The sequence below is a fragment of the Theropithecus gelada genome, chromosome 9, assembly GCF_003255815.1.
Source record: "Theropithecus gelada isolate Dixy chromosome 9, Tgel_1.0, whole genome shotgun sequence".
NCBI lineage: Eukaryota > Metazoa > Chordata > Mammalia > Primates > Cercopithecidae > Theropithecus > Theropithecus gelada.
Genome location: NC_037677.1, coordinates 63,138,767 through 63,163,615, shown reverse-complemented (window position 1 = coordinate 63,163,615; position 24,849 = coordinate 63,138,767). Strand labels below are relative to the sequence as shown.

Sequence of the window (24,849 nt, the reverse complement as noted above, 5' to 3'; positions counted from 1 at the left end):
GTAATTGTAATTTCTATATGCATTTCCTGATAATTGATGTGGTTAAGTACCCTTTTCAGTGTTTACCAACCACTTGGATTTTCTGTTTTGTGGCTACCTCTTCAAGTCATGCCTTATCAATTATTTCTCCTTTTTAGTTCTATTATTAATAGATTTTTCTGTATATTTGCTGAGGTTTTGTTACTAGGTGCATTCAGATTTAAAATTGTTACATCTTGTAAGTTGAGCTTTTCATATAATTTGCTTTTTGACATAACGTAATATAGCTACATCAGCTTTTTGTCATGAAATAGGAAACTGCAAATGTATGACGAATGAGTTGCCTGTTAGTATAGGCAGAAACTGCAGAACAGTCCTAGCTCGTTATTCGGGCTTTATGTATCAGTGATTTGTTCTGTTATCCCATAAAGTGAATGAGTCATTTTTGAGTTTAAAAAAATCAAAGGGCTTTTTTTTTGAGGTCCAATTTGCATACAGTAAAAGGCATAAATCTTAATTATCCAGGTCAGTAAATATTTATGTATGAATATACTCCCACATCAAGATATTAAACATTTCCAGCACTCCAGCTAGCTTCTTAATGTCCCTTCCCAGTTGAAACCTACCAAAGGTTTTGCTTAGTTTTGCTTATTTTGAACTTTACATAAAGTGGAAACATGCAGTATATTCTCTTTTGTGAGTGGCCTTTTCGTTCAACATTGTGTTTGTGAGATTCAGTCATGTTCTTAGGTAGCATTAGTTTTTCTTTCTTGTTGCTGTGTAGTGTTACAATGTATAACTGTATTGTAATGAATTTGTTCTGTAGTTGTAGAACATTTATGTTTCTAGTTTTTTGGCTATTGTGAATGACACTGCTGCCTTCTTGAACATGTCCTGGTAAACATAAAACGTAGAGTTGCTGTGTGGTAATGTGTGCTGCCAAACAGATTTCCAAGGTGGTTGTACTAATTTACACTCCCAGAGAGTTTTAATATATAACTTACTGATTTAGCTTTGGGCAGCAAATGTTAAATTTCTGTCATCTGCGTACCATACATGGAGGAGAGCACTGAGAACTCTTTCCTGAAGCTGTATAGACACTTTTATTTTATTTTTTATTTTTATTTTTTTCTAAGACAGAGTTTCACCCTGTTGCCCAGGCAGGAGTGCAGTGGTGCGATCATGGCTCCCTGTAGCCTTGAATTCTGGGGCTCTTACCATCTTCATTGAGAAGCCTTGGCTTCCTAAAGTGCTGCAATTATGAGTGTGAGCCACCGTGCCCAGCCTGTACAGGCAATTCTAAAATGTGAAATGCCTTTCCTTTTCTGTAATTTCCCCAGAGAGTAAAGCCTACTGCATTCTTGTTTATCTAGTCTATAAATGTTAATACACAATTGATGGGAACAAAGCAACCTTAGTTCTTTTTAAGTATGAAAAGGGCCCTGTTAAAGGGCAGAATTTAAAATATTTGTAGTAGTTAGTTCTCAGGTTAAAATCATAATCTTCTAGAATGCTTTAGATTTTAAGTGGCTAATGTAGTAACACTTTATACTCAATATTGGGGGACCATGTTGTTTGGAGGCTTTCGCTGAAGCATTTAATTTCATTCTTTTGAATTCATTTTGGCAGATGGGTCTAAAAAGGAACAGATCAATTCTGTATTGAGTTCCAGTCTTTTTTTTTTTTTTTTTTTTTGAGACAGAGTCTGGCTCTGTCACCCAGGCTGGAGTGCAGTGGCCGCATCTCAGCTCACTGCAAGCTCCGCCTCCCGGGTTCCCGCCATTCTCCTGCCTCAGCCTCCCGAGTAGCTGGGACTACAGGCGCCCGTCCCCTCGCCCGGCTAGTTTTTTTTTTTTTTTTTTTTTGTATTTTTAGTAGAGACGGGGTTTCACCGTGTTAGCCAGGATGGTCTCGATCTCCTGACCTCGTGATCCGCCCATCTCGGCCTCCCAAAGTGCTGGGATTACAGGCTTGAGCCACCGCGCCCGGCCGAGTTCCAGTCTTAATGGCACCGAGTCTTTGAGACAATTGAGGCAAATTGAAAGTTCTGTTTTCACATTCTTCTGAAAGGGGATGTAAGGCAAATATGAGGATGCCATGGTAAGTCTGCTCCCTGTCTGGCTGTATTGGGCCAGTGTGGAAGAAAGCCTAAGGCTCTGTTCCCCAGCCCTTTCTGAAAACGTTTTCAAATACTTTCCCAAGAATCATGACCATAGGAGCCAACAGTCTATTTGGATGACTGAAAACACAGAGGTTTATGATCTGTAAAGGTAGTAGGTAACTGATTTAATCCTGTTTTTATAGGTAGGCCAGAGGGCACTTGAAGCCTTCTGATTGATTTAATAGATTGTTGAAGGTTAAGAGTTGACTTAACATCTTTCTTAGAAAACTGAGAAATAGCTCATTACTAGGTGTGTTTTATTACCACCATCTGTAAGAAAATGCAACATAGGCATGGGAATCAAACTACCTAAAGCCTCTTCCAGGTCCTTTGTAACTGGGAAGTTTGCTTTTCCTTGTTGCTTATTGAAGAGAAAAGGAAAATGTTTATCATCAGAGAATTCAGGTTCACTAAATATTTAATCAGTGTTTATTATCTGCAGTCATTTTCTTATTACCTTATCTCATTTAATATTCAGAACAACCCTGTGAGTGGATGGTGGTATCTTTTTTTTTCCTCCTGCACTTTTTGTTGAATTATCCCAATGGCATCTATTTTTGCAGATGAGCAAAATCCAGTTGCATAGAGGTTTAGTGTTGTGCCACACATCACACAGCTTCTAAGTGAGAGCTAAAATTAGAGCCGAAGGTTTTGATTACCAGTCCAGACTTTCTAGGACACCACAGCTGCCTTTCTGTAGAACACATTAACATGACTCTCAAAGTCCACAAGAGTAGTGGTGAGGTGACAGTTCAGGGGAATACTCAAAGGTCACTGTCCTTTTCAGATATCTGGGTAGTTGCTACAGTATGTGCTTAGGAATTGCTGGGAAAAAAATAATATTCTTTAAAAGTTCATCATTTTAGCAGTTAATAATCCTGGTTATAAACGTGTAAAAATATACCTTTAGAGAAGTTTTTCTTAGGTAGTTATGGTTGCTTTCATTTGGAGTCTAGAGGTTTACTCTCTGTTTCTGGAATTGCACTTTCTGCTGTCCTTGGCACATTTAGAAACTTTTTCAGAAGGCCTTTTAAATTTTATTTTTTATTAAAAGAGAGCCTGTGAATTAAAGAATCTTAGGTGGTTTCTTAGCTGAAGGGACATTTGGTGAACACAAATGGAATTGTTAGGTCATGATGCTTTTTTAAGTGTACAGCTCTGGTGTTTTGTACATTCACAGTTGTGTGTATGTTCACAGTTGTGTGTATATTCACAGTCGTGCAGCCATCCTCACGATCAATTTTAGGACATTTTCCAAAGAAACCCAGTACTCAGCAGTCACTTCCTTATTTCCTTCTCACCAGTCCTCGGCAACTACCAGTCTACTTTCTGTAGATTTGCTTTGTCAGGATACTTCATGTAAACAGAATCATAAAGTAAATATGTGATCTTTCCTGATTGACTTTTTTCACTTAATGGTTTCAAAGTTCATCCGTGTTGGAGCATGGATCGGAGCTGCAGTCCTTTTTATTGCAGTTAGAGGGCTTTTCCTACAGAATTTTAAGTAATGGATATGTCTAACAATGTCTCTTGTTCTCACCTACAGGAGACACAGGGTCATGGGCTTACTTTACCTATATACGACCTTTGGTAATACTGAGGCTATTTCTATGATTTATTGTAGAACAGAAGTTATTAACTGCGGAATATGGACCCTTATGACTGGCCTTTGGGATGTCCTGAATTCTTTGTAATTATATAAGATTTTATGTTTGCAAGCATTTTCTGGGGGTTAGAGGAGTCTGTGGAACAGCAGAGATCTTTAGCTTTTGTTAAAAGATAATTTTCAAAACTAATATCCTGACTCTCATACAGATGTAAAATGAATACATGTGGACTATTTTGTTTTACTCCAAAAGAGGAAACCAGGCAGATGTTATAACTGGTTCAAAGGGAAAGTCCAAAGAGCTGCTCATGTATAGATCAGGAATATCAAATGAATGTGCAAATAGAGGCAGAACAACTCTCTCTCCTGGGGGAGGAACGTCAGCTGGACCTTTCCCTGGCAGGGCGGCATTTGCACATTTAGGGATCTAGATTACTTTGCACTGCTGTCAGTTATCTACAACTTTCAGAGCTGTAAACGGCCTCCTCCTAATCAGAATCTGGTAACCTGGAGGGGCATCCCAGATAATGCATAATTTTTCACTGGAAGCCGTAGGGAAAAGCATTCTCTCTCCTGTACTCTCACACCCCGACAATCAACGTGGAAGACTTCCGTGACCAAACGTGTGGGATTTGTTTCCCCACACTCCAAGCAGTAGACATCACTGGGTGTCCTCTAATTCAATTCTGACACCGTCTACCTGGAGACAGCGTCAGATCTTATGGGTTGAGGGCTCAGTCCCCAAGACTTCCCCAACCTCAACCTGTTGCAAGTCTAGTCCTTTGAAATGTCTGACTGACTGTCTTCAAGGTGAGGTTCCCACGACCTCCTCTTGGATTCGATTAATTTGCTGGAACAGCGCACAGAACTCAGGGAAACATTTACTTAGGTTTACAGGTGTATTTTAAGGGATACTGCAAAGGTTACAAATGAAGAGATGCATGGGGTAAGGTATAGGGAAAGGGGTGTGGAGCTTCCATGCCTCCCTGGGTGCACCACCCTCCAGGAACCTCCATGTGTTCAGCTATTCAGAGGCTCTCTGAACCCTGTCCTTTTGGGTTTTTAGGAAGGCTTCATTACATAGGCATGATTGACAACCATGTAGAAATGTGACTGGACACAGGAAGCATGATCTCATACTAATAGACTGACTGGAAACCCAGCACGGCCTGTCTGTTCAGGTTCTTGTTGGCCTTTCTGTGCAGCCTTCCTTCCCCAGAATATGGGGCACAACCCTCCCAGAAATGAGGGTTTTTTGGCCCACAATTGGACTAGAGTCTTGCCTTGATGCGGGTAAAAGGAGCACAGGAGAAGGTCGAGAGAGATTCTGTTTCCTGAGGCCCAAGGTGCCCCAACATTATAAAAGAAGACTGTAACAAGGGCTATGGGGTTATGAACCAGGAACCGTGGATGAAAGCCAATATATACATATAACATCACAGAAACACACTTTCCCGCTCACTTTCAACAGATATCACAAAGTTTGAAACTCTTCCAAAGATTAATTTTAAATTAAATTTACTCAGCTGCTTACTTCAGCTTTTAAAAGTAGGTTCTTGGTAATTTTGAAGGTGCACTTTCCAAAGGATGTTTATATAGGTTGAAGGTCAGAGACCTAGGGATAGGTCCCTGCTTATTCTTTTGGGCAGGCTTACATGTTGGAAATCTCCAGAGAAATAGCTTTAGTTAGGTTACACTTCTCTGCAAATATTCAGTATTTCTCATCTCTAATAGCAGCATGACTATTGTAGGGAAGGAATTTCTACAAACGGTTATGAAAAGTCTAAGTGTCTTAACTGCGGGACAAAGATAGAGAATTCTGTTAGTAAGATAAGTATGGGATGGGAGAGGTCAACTAACCTCTGCCCTTCTTCCCCAGTCTTGATATGCTCAGATAAGTTAAGACTTCTTTCTCTGTGAGAAATACGGGATCTTTTCCACTAGATCTTGCTTATTATCCAAGAAATTATCATTTCTAGGTTTTAGAGAATGATGAAACTCGTTTGTACTTTGAAATATAACCTCTATACATGTGCACAGTAAGTCATTTAGCTATTTATTGTCGGAGACTCTGGGAGTTCCTAGCAAACTTAGCAACGTTCCATGTGCAAATTTGTATATTTTTCCCCCCATGTCTTACCTGCTTGCTTTTGGCTGGGAGTCTATTTTCCTACATAACTGGTAATTGCTCTTACCTCTGTGTCCTTCAGTGTGTTCCTCTGCTTATTGAATTCAGTTTTATGCGTTTTAGTCTTCTGTCCTAGTATAAGCTCCTCCTGATACTTTTAAAAATGTATTTCAGAAGAGAGGTGCTCAGAATTGTTACTTAACAGAATCAGCATCTGCGTTCACTTGTCTTGACCACAAGTAAATTAATAAAGTGACCATTTAGCAGTGTTTCGGGTTCAGCTTTTAGGAACTTAAAAGCTTTGGTTTTCCATGAGTGCACTTCTCATGACTTGGGAACATTTCATATGTGTGTCCTTTCTGTGGCCAAGATGTTTTTCTTATTTCAGGGATGGAAAGATGCTTTGGCTGAATACTCCTGTGCTAAGTGTAGAGCAGTTAGTGCTTGGGGAATGGGTACCAAGTGTACGTATCTGGCAAGGCCTGGCTAGAAGGGAAAATGTAGACTCTTAAGCTTTTTGAAACAAACTTCTCAGATACTGGATCTCTTGACTCACATAGTGGAATTTTGGGGGAAGTATGTGGTTTTCTTTTTGTCTCCTAAGAAATGATGATTCAGTTTCCTCAAACATTTCTCACAGTCACTGCTGGTTGCTTGGAATGGCTGTCTGGTTTTGTTGCTCAGTTCTTCTTTAATGACCCAAGGGGATTTTCCCTTTCGGGTTGTGATGCGTTTTTGATGATAAACTTTAATGCCTTTGGAGGCTATAAAGACAATAGTGTTTTCTTACCTGTGTACTTGAGTTCTGTAGACTGTAATATGAAAGAAAATCAGATTAAATTAGCTTTGCTTTCTGTGTTTTTTTGGGGGGTGGTGGAGAAGTTGGTAAGAATAAATATACTAACTCTCTGAGTCTCTTCTGTATTTTAACTTCACTCCCTAACCTGAAGCTCAGTCCTTAGAGTAACATTTGAACTGGGTAGAACAGATTTTTCTTTTCCTCAACAGCCCGTTCCCGCTTTAAAGCTCAGATTTATGGTCCTTCTGGAAAAAGTATTGAGTGTTGAATAGTTCAGGAAAACAAATAACAAATTCTGTCATCTCTGCAAGATTGTGGGGTAGAAGATTTTGATTTTGATTAATATCTGGCCAAAGAAAAAATATTAGCCAGGAACAATGATTTGATATCTAGTAGAGTAACGTGACTGGGCCCTGACTTCTAACACTTCCCAGGAAGGCTTGGTGGGTATCTTTTCACCACTACCTGAATACCGGGTAGCCATTACATTTGGTGATTGGGTGTCAGTAGTATGTTAAGTCAGCTACTGGGTCATCTTTTAATGAAAGAAAAGGATGGGGAAGAGAAGCAATTCTTAAGCAGGGTTGCCTGTCAGAATCACCTGAGGGAGGTTTACAAAACACACATTCTGTGCTCAGTGACCCTCTGGGTGGGGTATTCTGACCAGGAAGATAATTCATTCCAGGAATCATGCTTCTTGGATGATATCGATGGACCCCACTGGCTTCATGGAAAGAACATTGAAGAAGTAGTTAGATTCTCATGGGGGCTGTGCCTCTGGTTTGAAACCAGGGAAGGCACATTTTGGTATTAGTCTCTGGCCTCAGTTTCTTCATCACTGAAATGAGATTGGATGATAGGTGGTCTCTAAGGTTCCTTCAGACAGTAACATTTTATGATTTTGAAGACAACTCTTCTGATACTTTTCAAACTAATTTCTTTCCGTCTTTCTTTTGTAAGCAGATAAGTAGTATGAGTGTAAGTCTCTAGCTTAGAGAAGAATGAAGTTTGCTGTTCGAGGAGGCCGTACAATAGCAGTTCACTTCCCCAAAATGCTCAGCCCTTGTAGGACGCTTTTAGGTCATTTGGAAGTTCTGTATGCCTTCATTGGGAGTGTAGTGAAGATGAGAGCCTTTCCTTTGGCTCTTGGAGTAAACTAGCTGACAGGACTGTGAGAACTGTTGGTCTCCTGATTTGTGCCACTGATAGTTTGGCTCTGGAAAACTAGGCAGTGGAAAAAACAATGCATTTTGAACCAGAAGATTTGAGTCCCGGCTCCACTATTTCCGAGCTTTGTGACCTGTAGGCCTCAGTGTCATCATCTGTGAAGGACAGATTCAGCTCTGATGGCCTATGATGTGATGAACCTTGTAAACTTGTAGGCAAGTGCCCCTGTGTGCAGAGTCCAGTTACAGTTAACCAGCCATTCTCCTCTGCAGATTCAACCCACTGCCACTGTGTCTTGTTAAGCTTAAATAGGCCAGATGTGGGAGAGGGGGCAGAAACATCCTAGGATCTTGCAAAACAAAACTGTCAAAAGTATAGGCAATATCATAATTACTTTACTTTATTTGAATAAGTGTTGAGTTTCTGCTGTGTTGAAGATGCTGTTTTAGGCAGTGTAGGAGATACAAGACTTATATCCTCCTCCTAATTTGTACTCTTATCAGCACCTGGTACCATAGAGAGTTCCTATATTACAATTATTTGGTTATTCTCCCTAACCAGAGTTGAATTCTTTCCTTCTAGGACAAATTAACTCACAATGCAATAGGCTAATGCAGTTTGGCCCTGAGTGACTCTTGAGAAATACCCTGATTTGAGGCACACTGGAAACGTGGCACATTAGAAATGCCAAGAAGAGGCCGGGCACGGTGGCTCACGCCTGTAATCCCAGCACTTTGGGAGGCCGAGGTGGGTGGATCACAAGGTCAGGAGATCGAGACCATCCTGGCTAACATGGTGAAACCCTGTCTCTACTAAAAATACAAAAAATTAGCCGGGCATGGTAGCAGGCGCCTGTAGTCCCAGCTTCTCCAGAGGCTGAGGCAGGAGAATGGCGTGAACCCGGGAGCTTGCAGTGAGCCGAGATTGTGCCACTGCACTCCAGCCTGGGTGACAGAGCAAGACTCTGTCTAAAAAAAAAAAAAAAAAAAGAAGAAATGCGAAGAAGACATTGTGCAGGAGAGTGAAGGGGAACTTTCTGTAGTGAAGTAGCTTTCCCGGAAACTTGACTCTATAATGAAGCTATAGATCAGTGAAATCATTAGGGCATTACTGTTTTGAACATTTCCTCAAGTGAATAACAGACTTACCCTCAGGGCCCTATGTCTCTGTTGTGGCCCAACAAGCCACATTCAGACAAGGTGTCAGTTTGAGAGGTACAAGTTGTTATGGAAGCCCGAGGAAACTGGTTTGTGTGCACTTCAGTTTTGACCATACAACCTTCACTCACTTAGCACTGTGCAATAATCCACTGAGCAAAATTGCCACATTTTCCTTGGCAGGGAATCTGTGTGCCTGTGGCAGTTCAAAAATTATTTGTAGAGTGGGTCAGCCTGTCAGCAGGAATGTTTTTCTTTGATCTTCAGCCTGTTTTTCTTTAATGTGAGCAAAACAGTAAAGAGAGAATACATTGGAATATCTTGTTGGTTCCCCTGTTTGGCTTTACTTACAGTTCTTTGGTTTTCTTCTTTTAGGTCATACTTTTCCAATTAGTATGTAGATATTTATAATGTTTTGAAGCCTGAGAGATGGTTCCAATATCTTGTGGAATTCAGCTCTGAGTGTGAAGTCCTGACTTTGCCTCTTTCTGTAAGTTTGACCCAGCAAGTCACTTAACCTTTCTTGACTTCAGTTTTCCCCATCTATAAAGTGATACTGCACATTGGTTTTTTTCTTTTCTTTCCTTTTTCCCTTTCCTTTTCCTTTTCCCCTTTCCTTTTCCTTTTCCCCTTTCCTTTTCCTTTTCCCCTTTCCTTTTCCTTCCCTCTCCCTTTCCTTCTCCCTTTGCTTTTCCCTTTCCTTTTCCTGAGATAGAGTCTCACTCTGCTGCCCAAGTTGTATTGGAGTGCAGTAGCATGCTCATAGCTCAATGCAGCCTCAAATGCCCGGGCCAAGTGATCCTCCTGCCTCACCCTGCCGAGTAGCTGGGACTACAGGAGTGTGCCACCATGCCTGCTTTTTTGTTTGTTTGTTTTTTAAATTTTTTTTTGTAGGGATAGGATCTTGTTATGTTGCTCAGGCTGGTCTTGAATTCCTGGCCTTAAGGGATCCTCCTGCCTTAACCTCTCAAAGTGCTGGGATTACAAGTACTTTGTAATATGTAAATGACCTGTACATTCTTAATCTAATAGCCTCATGAAGTTATAAAGTACAAATAAAATAACATGAAAGCCATTTAGAGTTTTAAAGTTGTATAAGGCTATGTATTCTCATTAAATTAAATTTTAATAAATTTAAAAGATAAAATTATTTTTATAAAATAAATTTATTTAAAAAATTTTAATTACGTTAAAAAGTTAATTTTTTTTTTTTTTTTTTTTGAGACAGAGTCTTGCTCTGTCGCCTAGGCTGGAGTGCAGTGGTGTGATGTTGGCTCACTGCAACCCCCGCCTCCCAGGTTCAAGTGATTCTCATGCTTCAGCCTCCCGAATAGCTGGGACTACAGGTGTACACCATGTCTGGCTAATTTTTGTATTTTTAGTAGAGACAGGGTTTCCCCATGTTAGCCAGGCTGGTCTCAAACTGCTGACCTCAGGTGATCTACCCGCCTTGGCCTCCCAGAGTGCTGGGATTAAAGGTAGGAGCCACTGTGCCTGGCCAAATTAAAAAGTTAATACTTTTTAAATGCTTCACTCTTTCCTGTGCATGTTGTCATGGCCTCTTTTTCTAAATTAGTTTTATTCTTTCTGTAATCGGGGGTCACCAAATCTTTGAGTTTTAGAGGGAAGAGAAAGTTTTTAGTGAAACAAGTGGATGAACTCTGATCCCTATAAAATATTGCCTTCATGCAGTAGGCACTCCAAAAATATTGTTGAATGACTGAAACTCTTAAACAGCAGTAGGCATATGTATAGCAGAGACAACATTACAGAGCAGAGCTCTTTCTAGGTTGCCATGGTAGCTAGCTTTGAGGGACTACCTGAATGGAGGTGCTGTTGGTTTTGAATAAAACAAATATACATGGTGTCTTAGTCCATTTTCTGCTGTGATAGCGGAATACCACAGATTGGGTAATTATAAACAATAGAAGTTTATTTGGCTAATGATTCTAGAGGCTGGGAAGTCCAAGAACATGGCACTGATATCTAGTGAGGGCCTTCTTGCTGAATAATAACATGGCAGAAGGGCAAGTGAGCACGCGAGCTATAGGGGATGGGCCAAGACATCATCCTTTATCAGAAGCCCACTCCCAAGATAATTGCATTAATATACTCATGAGGACATAACACTCCTAATCTAAATCACCTGTTAAAGATCCCACCTCTCAACACTGTTACAGTGGCAATTAAATTTCATTGTGAGTTTTAGGGGGGACACTCAAATCATAGCAGGTAGTTAGCCCTGTTGAGTAATGGAGAAAGGATTGTATTAGCTCCAAGGAAAGATGCATCATCCAGTGCAGGTCTGGAAGTGTTTGCCAGATGGCTTTTCTCTTTTAGTAATATTCATTTGTAGAATGTTTCTTTAGGTATAAATTGAAGCTGAAGTAATTTAATAAGGAAAAAATATCACTGCCTAATTGGTATTTGGTCACGAGCAGTACCAGTTCTTAAGATTTTTTTGGAGGTAGCAAGGGGTGGGTAGTGCTACTATTGGAAGTTTGCTTCTGGAATCTTTTGCTCTCTTGAAGTGATTTGGAGATTAAAAGAGTTTAGTATCATTGGGGATAGCTGTGGTCTACTGTCAGGAAGTAACTCATGACTTGAGATCATATTCCTGACCTCACAAAAATGTTAAGAGAATAAATCATAAGTATAAAAAGCACTGAGATTGTGTAGAGTGGAAAATAACATTAGTGTTAGCTCCCTCAAACAACCACGTTCTAAATTTAAGGAAGCAAGAAGTAAAATCACTCTGAAGCACTGGTTTTAAAACTGCAGATTATGATCCATTTAGAGGCACACAAAATCAGTTTAGTAGATCAAGCGTTAAGGAAGAAATAGAAATGTGAGTACGTTACAAGTAATAAGGTGCTAAGTATTATTTTGGAAACTTTTGGTTTTATATCTTTCTGTTTCTACATGTATTAGGTTGTGTTGTAAAATACATGTACAACACAATCTCATACATGTAGAATCTAATACACATGTTGGAACAGTTTGAAACTCAGTGGTCTGACAAGTAACATACCCCAAATTTACAATATTTGTAGCCTTCTGCTGTTGATTACATTCACGAAAAGGTCTTGCACCCTTAAAGTGAAGGCTGAAAGAGTTTTATGTCATTGGGGAGAGTGGGCTACCAAGGTCCCATAAATTCTAGGAGCTGCCTTTTGTCTAATGATTAGGATTATTGAGTACTATTTCAATGCCTTTTGGGTATCATCTGAAATCTAATCATTGGATTGGAAATGGAATAAACAAGAGAAAGGCTAGTTTACTCATTATTTGACAATAGCTCTTTAAAGTAGTTAAAATTATGAATATTCCTACTGCTAAGGTTTATCAGGGTTTGTTTTTTTCCTTTAATATTACACTTATAAAAATATTATTCATTCACTGGGCAAATAATTTTTTGTTTGTTTATTTTTTTATTCTAGAGGAATACCTTTCCAATTTTATAACAGTGAAGGAAGGAATGTTTTACTTGTAGAAACTACCAAAACTACTGTTCTATTAAGCAAGGGTTGGAGATAAACTCCCCTGTCCCCTGTCCCCACCCAGGCACACACATATACAATGCAGCTTATTTTATGACTGTATTGTTCTTATGTTTCGTCTTCTACATAAAAACATAAAGGTTGGTGAAATAATTTACCTGGAGTTGCGCAGTAAGCTAGTGGCCTTCATGGATGACCATTCACAGTTCTTGTATTTCCAGAGACACAATACATTGATAAAGTTGAAATAAACAGAAGCCTAAGAATTATAAGTATATATTCAGAGATATATAGACAAAAAAGTACTGTACTGCTATAAGTAAAAAGACATAGTGGGAATAGTAATTATAATCACATTAACTTCTGCGCCATCTCTGTCTAGATCAGGGGTTTCCAATCTTTTGGCTGTCCTGGGCCACATTGGAAGAAGAATTTTATGTATGGTCTTGGGCCACACGTAAAATATACTAATGATAGCTGATGAGCTTAAAAAAAATAAAAGTTGCAAAAAAAAATCTCATGATGTTTTAAGAAAGTTTACAAATTTGTTCTGGGCTACATTCAGAGCTGTCCTGGACTGCATGTTGGACAAGGTTGATCTAGATGTTTATAGTCATGACCTAACTGTATAGTTTTAGTATGTTATACATGGTACCATGTATCCAGGGTAGATCCTGTCAAGAACATAAATTGTGAAAAGAAAATTCTTGGGATGCTGCTGGATTGTCATGTGTTACTCCTCTGCCTATGAATACTGAAAATCAAGAATTGAAAGAGTGCTGAATACTGAGTCAAGAGGCACGCGTTCCTAGACTCCACTTAAACACAAGCATGTCTGTATGAGCGTAGTCCTGTCATTTCACTTTGGGGTCTCTGCTTGTAAAATGAAAATGTTAGACTTGATCTTCCAGGTTCCCTTCAGCTCTTAGATTCTGTGCGTCCCAAGGGCTGGAGTATTGCATCAGGGCCCAGCCTGGGGTTTGTGCTGTTTTCAAGGCCCTAAGGAACTGCATCATCCTTTATTCCAAGGAGATAGGATACATTATGCCACAGAGCCCGATAATTCAGTGAGCTGTCAGTGTTGTGAGTTGCATCTACATTGGGGACTGAGCCTAGGTTGTTTGTAGTAACCTAGGAGGACCTTAGAATGATGCCAGGAGATGTAATTTCTGTGGTCAACTAGTTGACTACTCAAAAAGCTTGTCAGGACCCATCCAACTACAGTGTCATTCTGTCTTTGGTGTTAAAGAATTTCTATATATCTCCTTTTAAAGGATCCCCTTTGAATTTAAGAATTGCCATTAGCTTTGTAAGAATCAAAGCACATACAAAGAAAATATATTCTTGCTAAATATAATTTTTTAAATGTTAGTGAGGAATGTCTTTATATCTTAATTTTAAGGCTTTTAAAAATTAGTTTGCATTTGCTGGTTCTTTGCTGTCACCCTAGTACTAGTTATATTACTTTTTTATTCAGTGCTGTGAATTGTTCATATTATCTATAGTCATCCTTTGACATTGGTAACCTCTGTTTTCTGGGTGAATTAAGAATTAGTATAACCAGAAGAAAAGCTAATCTGAATGATTGTTCTTTCATCATCTCGTTCATACACAGTATTTAACCATCTGGTTTGACCACAACTTTCACACTAGACGAGTCTTTATAATGATAGAAATCATGACATACTTTTGATGATAGACTCCTCTGATCTTTCCCAGGTTTTGGCTGGTATTGCCATTGCTTTGGATTGAGGTAGTTGATGCAGCAGTGGGCTCTGGGGAATGGCCACCAAGAACTATAGGGGAATTGCAGATAAACTGTCTCCATGGGTAGCCCTCCAGGGAACCTGATAGTTGTCTAATGTTAATTACCTTATAACACAGTCTAATTACTAAGAGTATTGTCTTGAGTCCATTCAGGCTGCTATAACAAAACGCCATAAAGGTGGTGGTATATAAACAAAAATCCATTTCTCTCAGTTCTGGAGGCCAGGAAGCCCAAGATCAAGGCAACAGCAGATATGGTGTCTGATGAGGCCCGCTTCCTGGAAGGTGGCCTTCGTGAAAGTGGTTCATAGAAAATGTCTTCTCACTGTGTCTTCACATGGTAGAAGGGGCAAATTTGCTCTCTAAGGTCTCTTTTATAAAGTCACTAATCTTATTCACGAGGCCTCTCCCTTCATGATCTAATGACCTCCCAAAGGCTCCCTCTTCCTCCCACCATCAGCTTGAGGGTTAGATTTCAACATATGAATTTTGGGAGGATGTAAACATTCAGTCCATTGCAGGTATAAATGTTTTCAACAAACATTTGTTGAGTATCTGTCCTTTTTCTAAGCTTTCATGTTCCTACTAGAACATTGGATGTGGATATCCAATAGGAATATATTTAAGTCAGTATCATTATGTTTTTCTCAAAACATCTTCTACCTTCTTTATCTTCCCTTCCTCTTCTAGTCTTACCGTAGTTAATAGTGATATTAACTATTAACATCATGGTTAACCAGTCTCTTGAACTTGAACTTGAAAATTTTGAATGATCTATACCCACAACCGACAAAATTACTCACATACTTAAAAATCCCTGCCCTTTGTTTTGTTTTATTGCTGTTGTTTATAATTTACTTATTTTTACCTGATACTATGTTCTGGAATTTTTTCTACGTAGTTCATGTAGATCTGTCTTCTTTTTAATGTTTCATAGTATGGGTACATAAAATGCACATATTACAGTTTATTTAACCATTCTTCTGTGGGTGGACATTTACATTATTTTTTCCCTTTTGTTATTAGAGAGAATACTGAAATGAATATCCTTGAATGTGTTTATTTGTATACTTTATTGCTTTAAAAAAGTTCCTATCAGTTTAAATATCAGTTTTTCTAAGTCCTTTTTAAATATGGACTGGATTAGCCCATTCTTGCATTGTTGTTAAGAAATACCTGAGTTTGGGTAATTTATAAAGAAAAGAGATTTAACTGGCTGACGTTTCTGCATATTTGTACAAACATGGCTTCAACATCTGCTTCTGGTGAGACCTCAGGAAGCTTACAATCATGGTGGAAGGCAAAACTTGAGCAGGCACGTCACATGGCAAGAGTGAGAGCAAGAAAGAGCGAGGGGGGAGGTCCTAGACTTTTAAACACCCAGATCTCACATGAACTAACTGAGCAGGAACTCATTTATCACCAAGGGGATGGTACTAAACCATTCATGAAAGATGCGCCCCCATGATCCAGTCACCTCCCACCAGACCTCATCTCCAATACTGGGAATCACATTTCAACATGAGATTTGGTGGATAGGTATCCAAACCATATCATGAACCTAGCATACTTCTCCCAGCTTCAGGTCTCTGATTTAATCGTTCACTCATTTACTTGGTCACTGTTAGTTGGGCACTGTCAGCCACTGTCCATGTTTGTATTCAGTATAAATTGTGTGCCAGGCACTCTGCCACATGTTGGGGATTTAGCACTGAATGAGACAGAAATGGTCCCTGCTATCATGTAGCTTACACTTTGCCACATAGAACTTTTGCCATATGCAGACTCTTTTTATGCATTTGCAGCTACTATCCTCTCTTTCTGGTGTGATTTTTTTCCTTTTAACTTTTCTACCTAGAGAATTTTCTTTCACCCTCTTAACTGGCTTAAATTTTACCCTCTGTCATTATCTTTATCCCTTCAGAGTTAGATAGTCCTTCCTCAGTGCTTCATCTTGGCACTCATATGTTTTTTGTGACTATTCCCCTGAGAAGTTTTAGTGATTTGTTTATATGTGTACGTGCCTGTGTGTGTATATGGACACACATCTACCTCTTGCATTAGATTGTAAATTCAGTATAGACTTGGAACTATGATATGTACCTGAACACTTCCCCAGCTTACTGCCTTCAACCCTGGAGATGCTTAATCAATGTTGATTCAGTGAATGAATAGTAAACTATAAAACGACCTTAGTTTGTACAGGGCATTGTAGGGGGTTGTACATATTAATAGAACTGGTCTGTCTTCAAGGACCTAACCATATAGTCAGGGAGATAAGAAACAGATGAGTAGACTGCAAGGCAGGTTGTGTTAAGCTCTGTATAGGACTTACCACAAATGAGTACTGGAGGATAATTTAAAGGGAGAGAGGAATTCTCGTGAATGAGATACTCTGGTAAGTTTACAGAGGACATGTTTTTTCTTGCTTGTACCAGGTGTTGTGAGGAATACACATGATGATAAGATATGGTTGCTAAGAGTCAAGTAAGGCCTTAGAGCAGGCATTGGTAAATTGTGGCCTACAAGCCATATCTGGCTCTTGCCTTCTTTTATATGGTCCTTGTGCTACGAATGATTTTTACATTTTAAAAATTGTTAAAGAATATTTTGTGAACATGAAAATTGTATGAAATTCAAATTTTGGTGCCCATAATTACATTGTGTTGGAACACAGCCATGTTCCTTTGTTTACACACTAACTGTGACTATATTTGCCCTCCAGCAGCAGAGATGAGTAGTTGTAAAGGAGGACCTTTGCTTCGCAACACTTAAAATATAAAATAATTTAGTATCAGGCTCATTACAGAACCAGTTTGCTGACCACTAGGGTAGAGAATAGGAAAGATTCAAATAGAGAAGAGAAATGATATTCATATTGGGGGTATTAGTTTGAGTTAAGAGAGTGGAACAGTGATTCTGGCAGTCATATAGAAACTTTAGGGCTGAAGGGACGATCTGGCTTAACCCTCTTACCGTATAAAATAGGCACAAGATCAAAAATAGTCTCAAAGTCCACTAGCTGCTAAGTGGCAGTGGAGTGCTGCCGGAGTGACTGGTACAGAAGCCTTGAGGGCTGCAGATGATAATAAGATTATTGCTGACCTTGCCCTTGAAAAATGAGAGTTGAAGTACAAACTAAGAACAGACTTCTTTTCTCTCTCTAAATGTAATATTTCTATTTTTCTCTTGTATTTCTAGAAGGCCTTTGAGCCCTACTTAGAGATTTTGGAAGTATACTCCACAAAAGCCAAGAATTATGTAAATGGGCATTGCACCAAGTATGAGCCCTGGCAGCTAATTGCATGGAGTGTCGTGTGGACCCTGCTGATAGTCTGGGGATATGAGTTTGTCTTCCAGCCAGAGAGTAAGTATGCTGTCTCCTCTGTAAAGGTATAGTGGTGTGTCACTAGCTCAAACTAATTGCTGACAGATAGGACTAATTTATTGCCGTTGGTTGGTTTTTTTTTTTTTTTTTTGAGACAGAGTCTCAATCTGTCACTAGGCTGGAGTACACTGGCCTAATCTTGGCTCACTGCAACCTTTGCCTCCCAGGTTCAAGTGTTCCTTCTGCCTCAGCCTCCCAAGTAGCTGGGATACAGGCAGGTGCCACCACGCCCAGCTAATTTTTGTATTTTTAGTAGAGACGGGGTTTCACTATGTTGGCCAGGATCGTCTCGATCTCTTGAGCTCGTGATCCACCTGCCTCGGCCTCCCAAAGTGCTGGGATTACAGGCATGAGCCACCATGCCCGGCCCTGGTTTGGTTCTTATTTTTAAAATCTGTTTAAATGTGAAGCGGTACTTTGTCTTCTGATTGGTCACGTTACAACAGGACTCTTGTGTAACTAATACTCTTTACATTGATTTTTTTTTGGATTTGTAGTTTATGTAAAAACACCTTAGAATTAATCATTGTAAGGATCCACAGATATCTCCATATGGCTTAAACCTTTGGCACCAGTTTCTTTCCTAGAACATAGTTATGTCACCTGGAGTTCCCAGAGCAGGAATTTATTGCCTTTCATTTTGTGCTATCCTTTTCAGTAAAGATTAGGTGAAATTGGAACAGCACTTATATGGTGACCACTTGAGTGCTTGTTATGTGCCAGGGACTGCATCAGGCTGTGGGGATATCTGCACAAGTGGTACCGGATCTCTCTCCTCTTGGAGTTGAACTTCTGGTGTCAGGGGATCGTATACTTTGAGCGTCCTAGAAGTGACTCAGTGCTAGATCAACATGGGGAAGAAGAGGCCACTTCTCAGGGTGCAGAAGATGAGCAGTCTCAGTGATCTGCTTCTGAATCTTCCACCTTTGCTTAGGATTAAGCCCCTCTCCTGCCCACCCACCTTTTTCCCACCTAGAAACCTGGTTGCATGTTACCTTTCTTAAGAGTTATTTTCCTCTGCAGTCTGTGCTTGGTAAGTGTTGTTAGTACATAAATACAAGTAGTAGATTTGGTGCTGGATGTTCTGTAACACTCCCCTGCACCTTTTCCCCACTCTTAGTAGGGTATCGGAGTTAACTTCCTTGAGATAAGTAAACAGTAACATTGAAGATAATCATTAGCTGTTTCTCATTTGCTTGAAATTTCCCCACCACTTTGCTTCCCTGATAACACCTGTTTAAAAGGGCTCTTTTACTATGTTTTTTCTGCTTTTCTTCTCTTGTTCAAGGAAAGTCAATTTAGAAGCCAGATTCCATTTTTATCTCTTTACCCTGCAAATAGCTTCTTAGCTGTTTATGGCGCAGTAAACATTGCAAATCATGACAACCAAGAAGCAAGTTCCAACTGCTTAGAGTTTTTAAATTAAAGTAGAAGTGAGACATGACTCTCCTGTGTAAATCTGTAGCTCACCCCGGCTTTAAAAAACCTTGTCCTCAGTTGCTGCTCCTAGTCCTTGCAAGATTTTCTGATAAGCTCTGAGAAATTAGACTGGCCAGCCCTTCCACTGCATCTGCTCAATGGTTTGGATATGGATGTAGCTCGTGTCCTTCTGCTCATGCTTATTCCTTTCCTGGGAGGTATTCAATTCAGTGAGTAAGCGGCCCATTTTATAGGACTCTGAGGGTGGCAAGAAATGTACTTTCTTTTTATTTTTTAACTTTTCATTAAAAAAAATCAGTCTCTGCTTATGCATCTTTCTATTATAATAAAATATATATAACATAAAATTTACCACTTTAACCATTTCTGCTCATTACTCTTTTCTTGAGACGGAGTCTCGCTCTGTCACCCAGGCTGGAGTGCAGTGGCCGGATCTCAGCTCACTGCAAGCTCCGTCTCCCGGGTTTACGCCATTCTCCTGCCTCAGCCTCCGGAGTAGCTGGGACTACAGGCGCCCGCCACCTCGCCCGGCTAGTTTTTTGTATTTTTTAGTAGAGACGGGGTTTCATCGTGTTAGCCAGGATGGTCTCGATCTCCTGACCTCATGATCCACCCGCCTCGGCCTCCCAAAGTGCTGGGATTACAGGCTTGAGCCACCGCGCCCGGCCCACTTTAACCATTTTTAAGTGTAGAGTTAGTTGTGTGGCAGAAAGTACATTCACATTATTGTACAGGCATCACTACTACCAGAACTTTTTCATCGCCCCACTGGAACTCCATTTTAATAAACATCAAATAATAACTGCTCATTACTCTCTCCCCCATCCCCTGGCAATCACCATTTATTTATGGTACCACCTTGTTTTACAAATGTGCGACCATTCAAAGGTGGTACATTTATGAAACAAGGCTAAGCTTAGAGATCTGAGATTTATATGTTACTTGCTATGATTAGTATTAACTTTAGGTATTTACTTCTTTTAAAATTTTAAAAAATTAATTGGCAAATAAACATTGTTTGTATTTATCATGTACAACATATTGTTTTGAAATATGTATACATTGTGAAATGGCTAAATTGAGCTAATTAACATGCATTACCTCCCATTTTTTCATTTTTTTTGTGGTTAGGTATTTACTTCTGTTTTCAGTTCTGCAGCTCACTGTGCCATACATTTTGCTTAGCTAATAGTAGAGACACAGCCATCTTAGGTTCTGATACTTACTTGCTTTTAGTGGTCAAAAAGGAATATGCTGGCCTCTGAGAGGCCAATTTTCCATGAGAATATTGTTAGTCATAGTATACTGATGAGATATGCCATTTAAATCCTTGTGGGCTGAACTCCAAGCCATTTGAGGTTTTTTTTTGAGACAGAGTCTTGCTCTGTCACCCATGCTGGAGTGTGGTGGCACGATCTCGGCTCACTGTAACTTCTGCCTCCTGGGTTCAAACAATTCTCCCTGCCTCAGCCTCTTGAGTAGCTGGGATTATAGGCGCCCACTACTACGCCTGCCTAATTTTTGTATTTTTAGTAGAGATGTATTTTCGCCCTGTTGGCCAGGCTGGTTTTGAACTCTTGATCTCAGGTGATCCGCCTGCCTCGGCCTCCCAAAGTGCTGAGATTACAGACATGGGCCACCATGCCCAGCTGAGTTGTTTTGTTTCTAAAGATATATTATAAAACAAAAGCAGTACATGTTCACTCTGGAAAAGTTGGACAATATGGATAAATAATAAGAACAAGATTAAAATCTTACTACTGAAGGATACCACTATTTGTATTTCTCTGTGTCTATATCTGAATCCAGTTTGAACCATACAAAATGTAATTTTGTAAAATCGTCAAATGTTGACAATTTTGTACAATTTAGCACATACACACACAGCACACTTTCATTTGGTAACTTCCAACTTGAATTTTAGATACAGATAAGAATGTCTTCCCTCCAGAGATCAGCGATAATTTTGATAGAATATTCACTTTTTTAGCACTCGCTCACTTGCCATATGTTGCTGAACAATCGAGTTATTTTTAGTTACACTGCACTAGAGGAGTCTGAAGTCTGGACTAGTGATGAATTTTGCTGATCTTCCAACACCGAATCCCTCCTGAGGGAAGAGAGTAGTTCTGGAACAAAGGATGGAGCCTGGGGTAGAGGAGAAGTGGGCAGCAGCATGAGCTGGGCAGGGGTTTAGCAGCCTCTTCCTTCAGTCTGCTCTGTGATTATCAGCTCACAGTTTATTACTTTTACTTTAACATTGATTTTAACTGTGGGTTGTCCATGGTTTACCAACAGAAATCAGCTTTATGTCATGGAGGAAATGATAAACTCTCAGTTTCTTGTTGTGCCACCTTGGGCGACACCCTTAAGCTCTCTCAGCCTATTTCCTTGCAATAAAATGGACATCATAATAGCTGCTTTACCTTGTCATGGGTAATATGAGGACTGAATGGCATCTTTTGCATAAGTGGAATTTGTAAACTGTTAAGAACCATGCATTGTCCTTACACTGGCATTTTCTATTTTGTTATCTTAAACTTTTTGAATTCTTTTTTTAAATTAACAAATAAAAATTGTATGTTTATGGTGTACAACATGATGTTTTCAAATATGTGTAAGTTGTGGAATGGCTCAATCAAACTAACACGATTACCTCACGTACTTTTTTTTGAGATGGAGTTTTGCTCTGGTCATGCAGGCTGGAGTGCAATGGCGCGATTTCGGCTCACTGCAGCCTCCACCTCCTGGGTTCAAGTGATTCACCTGCTTCAGCCTCCTGAGTAGCTGGGATTACAGGCGCATGCCACCACCCCCAGCTAATTCTTGTATTTTTAGTAGAGACAGGGTTTCACCATGCTAGTCAGGCTGGTCTTGAATTCCTGACCTCGTGATCCACCCGCCTTGACCTCCCAAAGTGCTGGGATTACAGGTGTAAACCTCCACACCCGGCCTCATGTACCTTTTTTAATGGTGAGAACACTTAAAATCTACTTTCTTAGCAATCTTTACGTACGCAACACATTTTTATTTACTGTGTCACCATGATCTCTTGAACTTATTGCTTCCATCTAACTGGAATTTTCTGTCCTTTTGACCATCTCCCAATCTTCCTTCTTCCCCTTACTCTCAATCCCACTAAAAAATTCTAATTACTTTTCTTTCTGTACCTCTGGGGACTTTTGAGATAATCCTTTTAGGTCATGACCATGGGATCTTTTTATTTTTAGTTTCTTCATCTCTGACGCTGTATTCTGTTCTTTTTATCTTGTACCATTTTTTTCTCACAACTTCCACAAAATTAGTTTATTTTTTTATCCTTCACCTAGTCACATTACTATAGTTCAGGACAGCTGGCCCAGTTTGCTGATTTTTGGACTTCTTTTTACCTCATTAATTACTTCATCAAATAAGGAAGCAGCTCTGAATCTGTACAGCTTTAACAGTTAGAAATAGTTGAATAACAAGAAGCTAAAATATCCAATATTACATTGCAGTCATTTGATGGACTATTATAACATTAGAAAATATGTTTAGAAAGAATTGTTAATAATGTAGAAAGTGCTATCCATGAGGAGGATACAGTTATTTTACATTATACAGGATCTCAGGTATGTATTACAGTGTGTAGAGCATAGGGCTAGAAGGAAATACTCCAAAATTTAAACAAAAAGTAACCACAAACAAGCGGTTTCAGTCCCTTTGTCTTCTTATTCAGTCTGTGTCTTAGTTACCTGGTTTTGTCCCAGGTGTTTACAGAATGTGTACTCTAGGAAGAGTTAGAAAGACGGATGCAACTGAAGCAAAAACAGCTAGCAGAGATATAAGGCATGATGTGGTAGATACAGAAAGGAGGTACAGATGCATCCCATGGTTGTTGAGTGAAGAGGGAGCTCCTTCTGGCCAGGAAAGTGGGAATTCCTAGATCTCCTAGGAATGCAGTAGAAGTTCATATTCAGTTCACACCTTGTATAAAAAAGCCAGGCTTAGATTCTTATAGACTCAAACAGAAAATTCCTGTGGTACATTTGAAGCAGTGTAGAGTCCTGGGAATCCTGGACTGAAAATAACAAGACTTCAGTTAAAACTTTGCTCCGTCACTGATTTTATCTGTGGCCTTGAGCAAGTTTTGATGCTTTGATCTTCCATTGCCTTTTATGTCACTTGTGGATTGTATATAATGCCTTCTGTGCCAGCCTCAGAATGCTGTTGTTATAGTCAGTTGAGATACATTGATTGTGAATGCATCAGAAGGTCTATTAGTCTATTTAGATGCCATGTATTTATGATTATTATAATTGACAGGATTAGCATTCCCTATTTGTTCTGTGTACTGCCTGACAGAGTGGACTCTGGCATCTATGATTTTTCAAACTTTTTTTTCTTTTTGTTGAGACGGGGTCTCACTGTGTTGCCCAGGCTGGTCTCACACTCTTGTGCTCAAGCAGTCCTCCCACCTCGGCCTCCCACAGTGCTGGGATTAGAGGTGTGAACCACGGTGGCTGGCTAGCATCCACAATTTTGGGGGCATTTGTAGGTCCAGAAAATGTTAGAATCTGTGTTGGATGAGAGGCTGGACATAGATCCAAGCAAAGCAAGCTAAAAACAGGGACTGGCCTTTAGTCTTGGGGGAAGGAAGAGAAATGTTGAACATCTAGAAACCTTAGGAAGGTCAAGAATTCTGGAATACATATGTCATTTGACCTAGTAGTTCTGCTTCTGGGAGTTTATCCTGTAGGTGTGCAGTGTGGTGTGTGTTACAAGGTTATTTATTTCAGCCTGATTTTTAATAGCAAATATTAGAAGCAACCTATATATCCATAATTAAGGGGCAGGTTAAATAAATTTTGGCACATCCATATAATGGAATACTCTGCAGCTATAAAAATGAATGAGGATGCACTGATCTTTACGATAATACTCCTAAGTGGAAAAACAAGGTCTACCACAGTGCTAGAGTGTGCTACTTTTTGTGCAAAAAAAGGGAGACAAATAATATTATAGCTTTACTGTTGCACATGTATGCATAAAGAAACTCTGGGAGGTAGCATGAGGGTCGGGGGGATAGGTTCGAGAGAGAGAAGCTTCACTGCTTTACTGTGTGTGTATGCGTTTGTATTTTTAAAATTTCGAACCATGTAAATATAGTACTTATTCACAAATATAAATTTAAAAGTTTTTTTTATTTTTTAAAGGAAAGAAACTTTTTGCAATTGGAAGGCAAGTGAGGTTGTAGAAGACATGTTGAATGGTTGCTATATACAGGTCATATCCGTGGAAATTTATTTGAATAAGAGAACCATTTGTTTCTTTTAGGTTTATGGTCAAGGTTTAAAAAGAAATGTTTTAAGCTTACCAGGAAGATGCCCATTATTGGTCGTAAGGTAAGTAGAATCTGTATGTCATTTTTTTTCCCCTCCTGATAATCATGCCTCTTTCTTTCTATTTACTAAACCTAATATTCTCAAAGTAGAGGGGTGATTTTGTCCCTTACCTCCAGGGGACACTTGGCAGCGTTTGGAGACGTTTTTGGTGGTCACAGCTTGGATGGAGTGGTGCTCTTGGCATGTAATGGATGGTGACCAGAAATGCTGCTAAACACTAAATATCCTACAATGTACAGGACAGCCCCCCCCCCCCCCCACAAACAGAATTATCTGGCTGGAAATGTCAATATGGCCAAGGTTGAGAACCCTGACTTAACCCTTTCTCCAATGTAACTGGCCAAAAGAGAGGTGAGAAGCCTGTTAAGGAAGT

General features: G+C 39.6%; 1 protein-coding gene across 3 annotated transcripts in view; it reads left to right on the top strand.

The window, feature by feature from the left end:
- Positions 1–24,849, top strand: part of SGPL1 (sphingosine-1-phosphate lyase 1) — a 63,051-nt gene that overhangs the window by 9,462 nt on the left and 28,740 nt on the right. For all 3 annotated transcript variants that reach the window (XM_025397207.1, XM_025397208.1, XM_025397209.1), the window contains 2 exons: positions 17,466–17,631; positions 24,409–24,476. In XM_025397207.1, the coding sequence (XP_025252992.1) occupies positions 17,466–17,631; positions 24,409–24,476 (234 nt within the window). The remainder of the gene's footprint in view (positions 1–17,465; positions 17,632–24,408; positions 24,477–24,849) is intronic.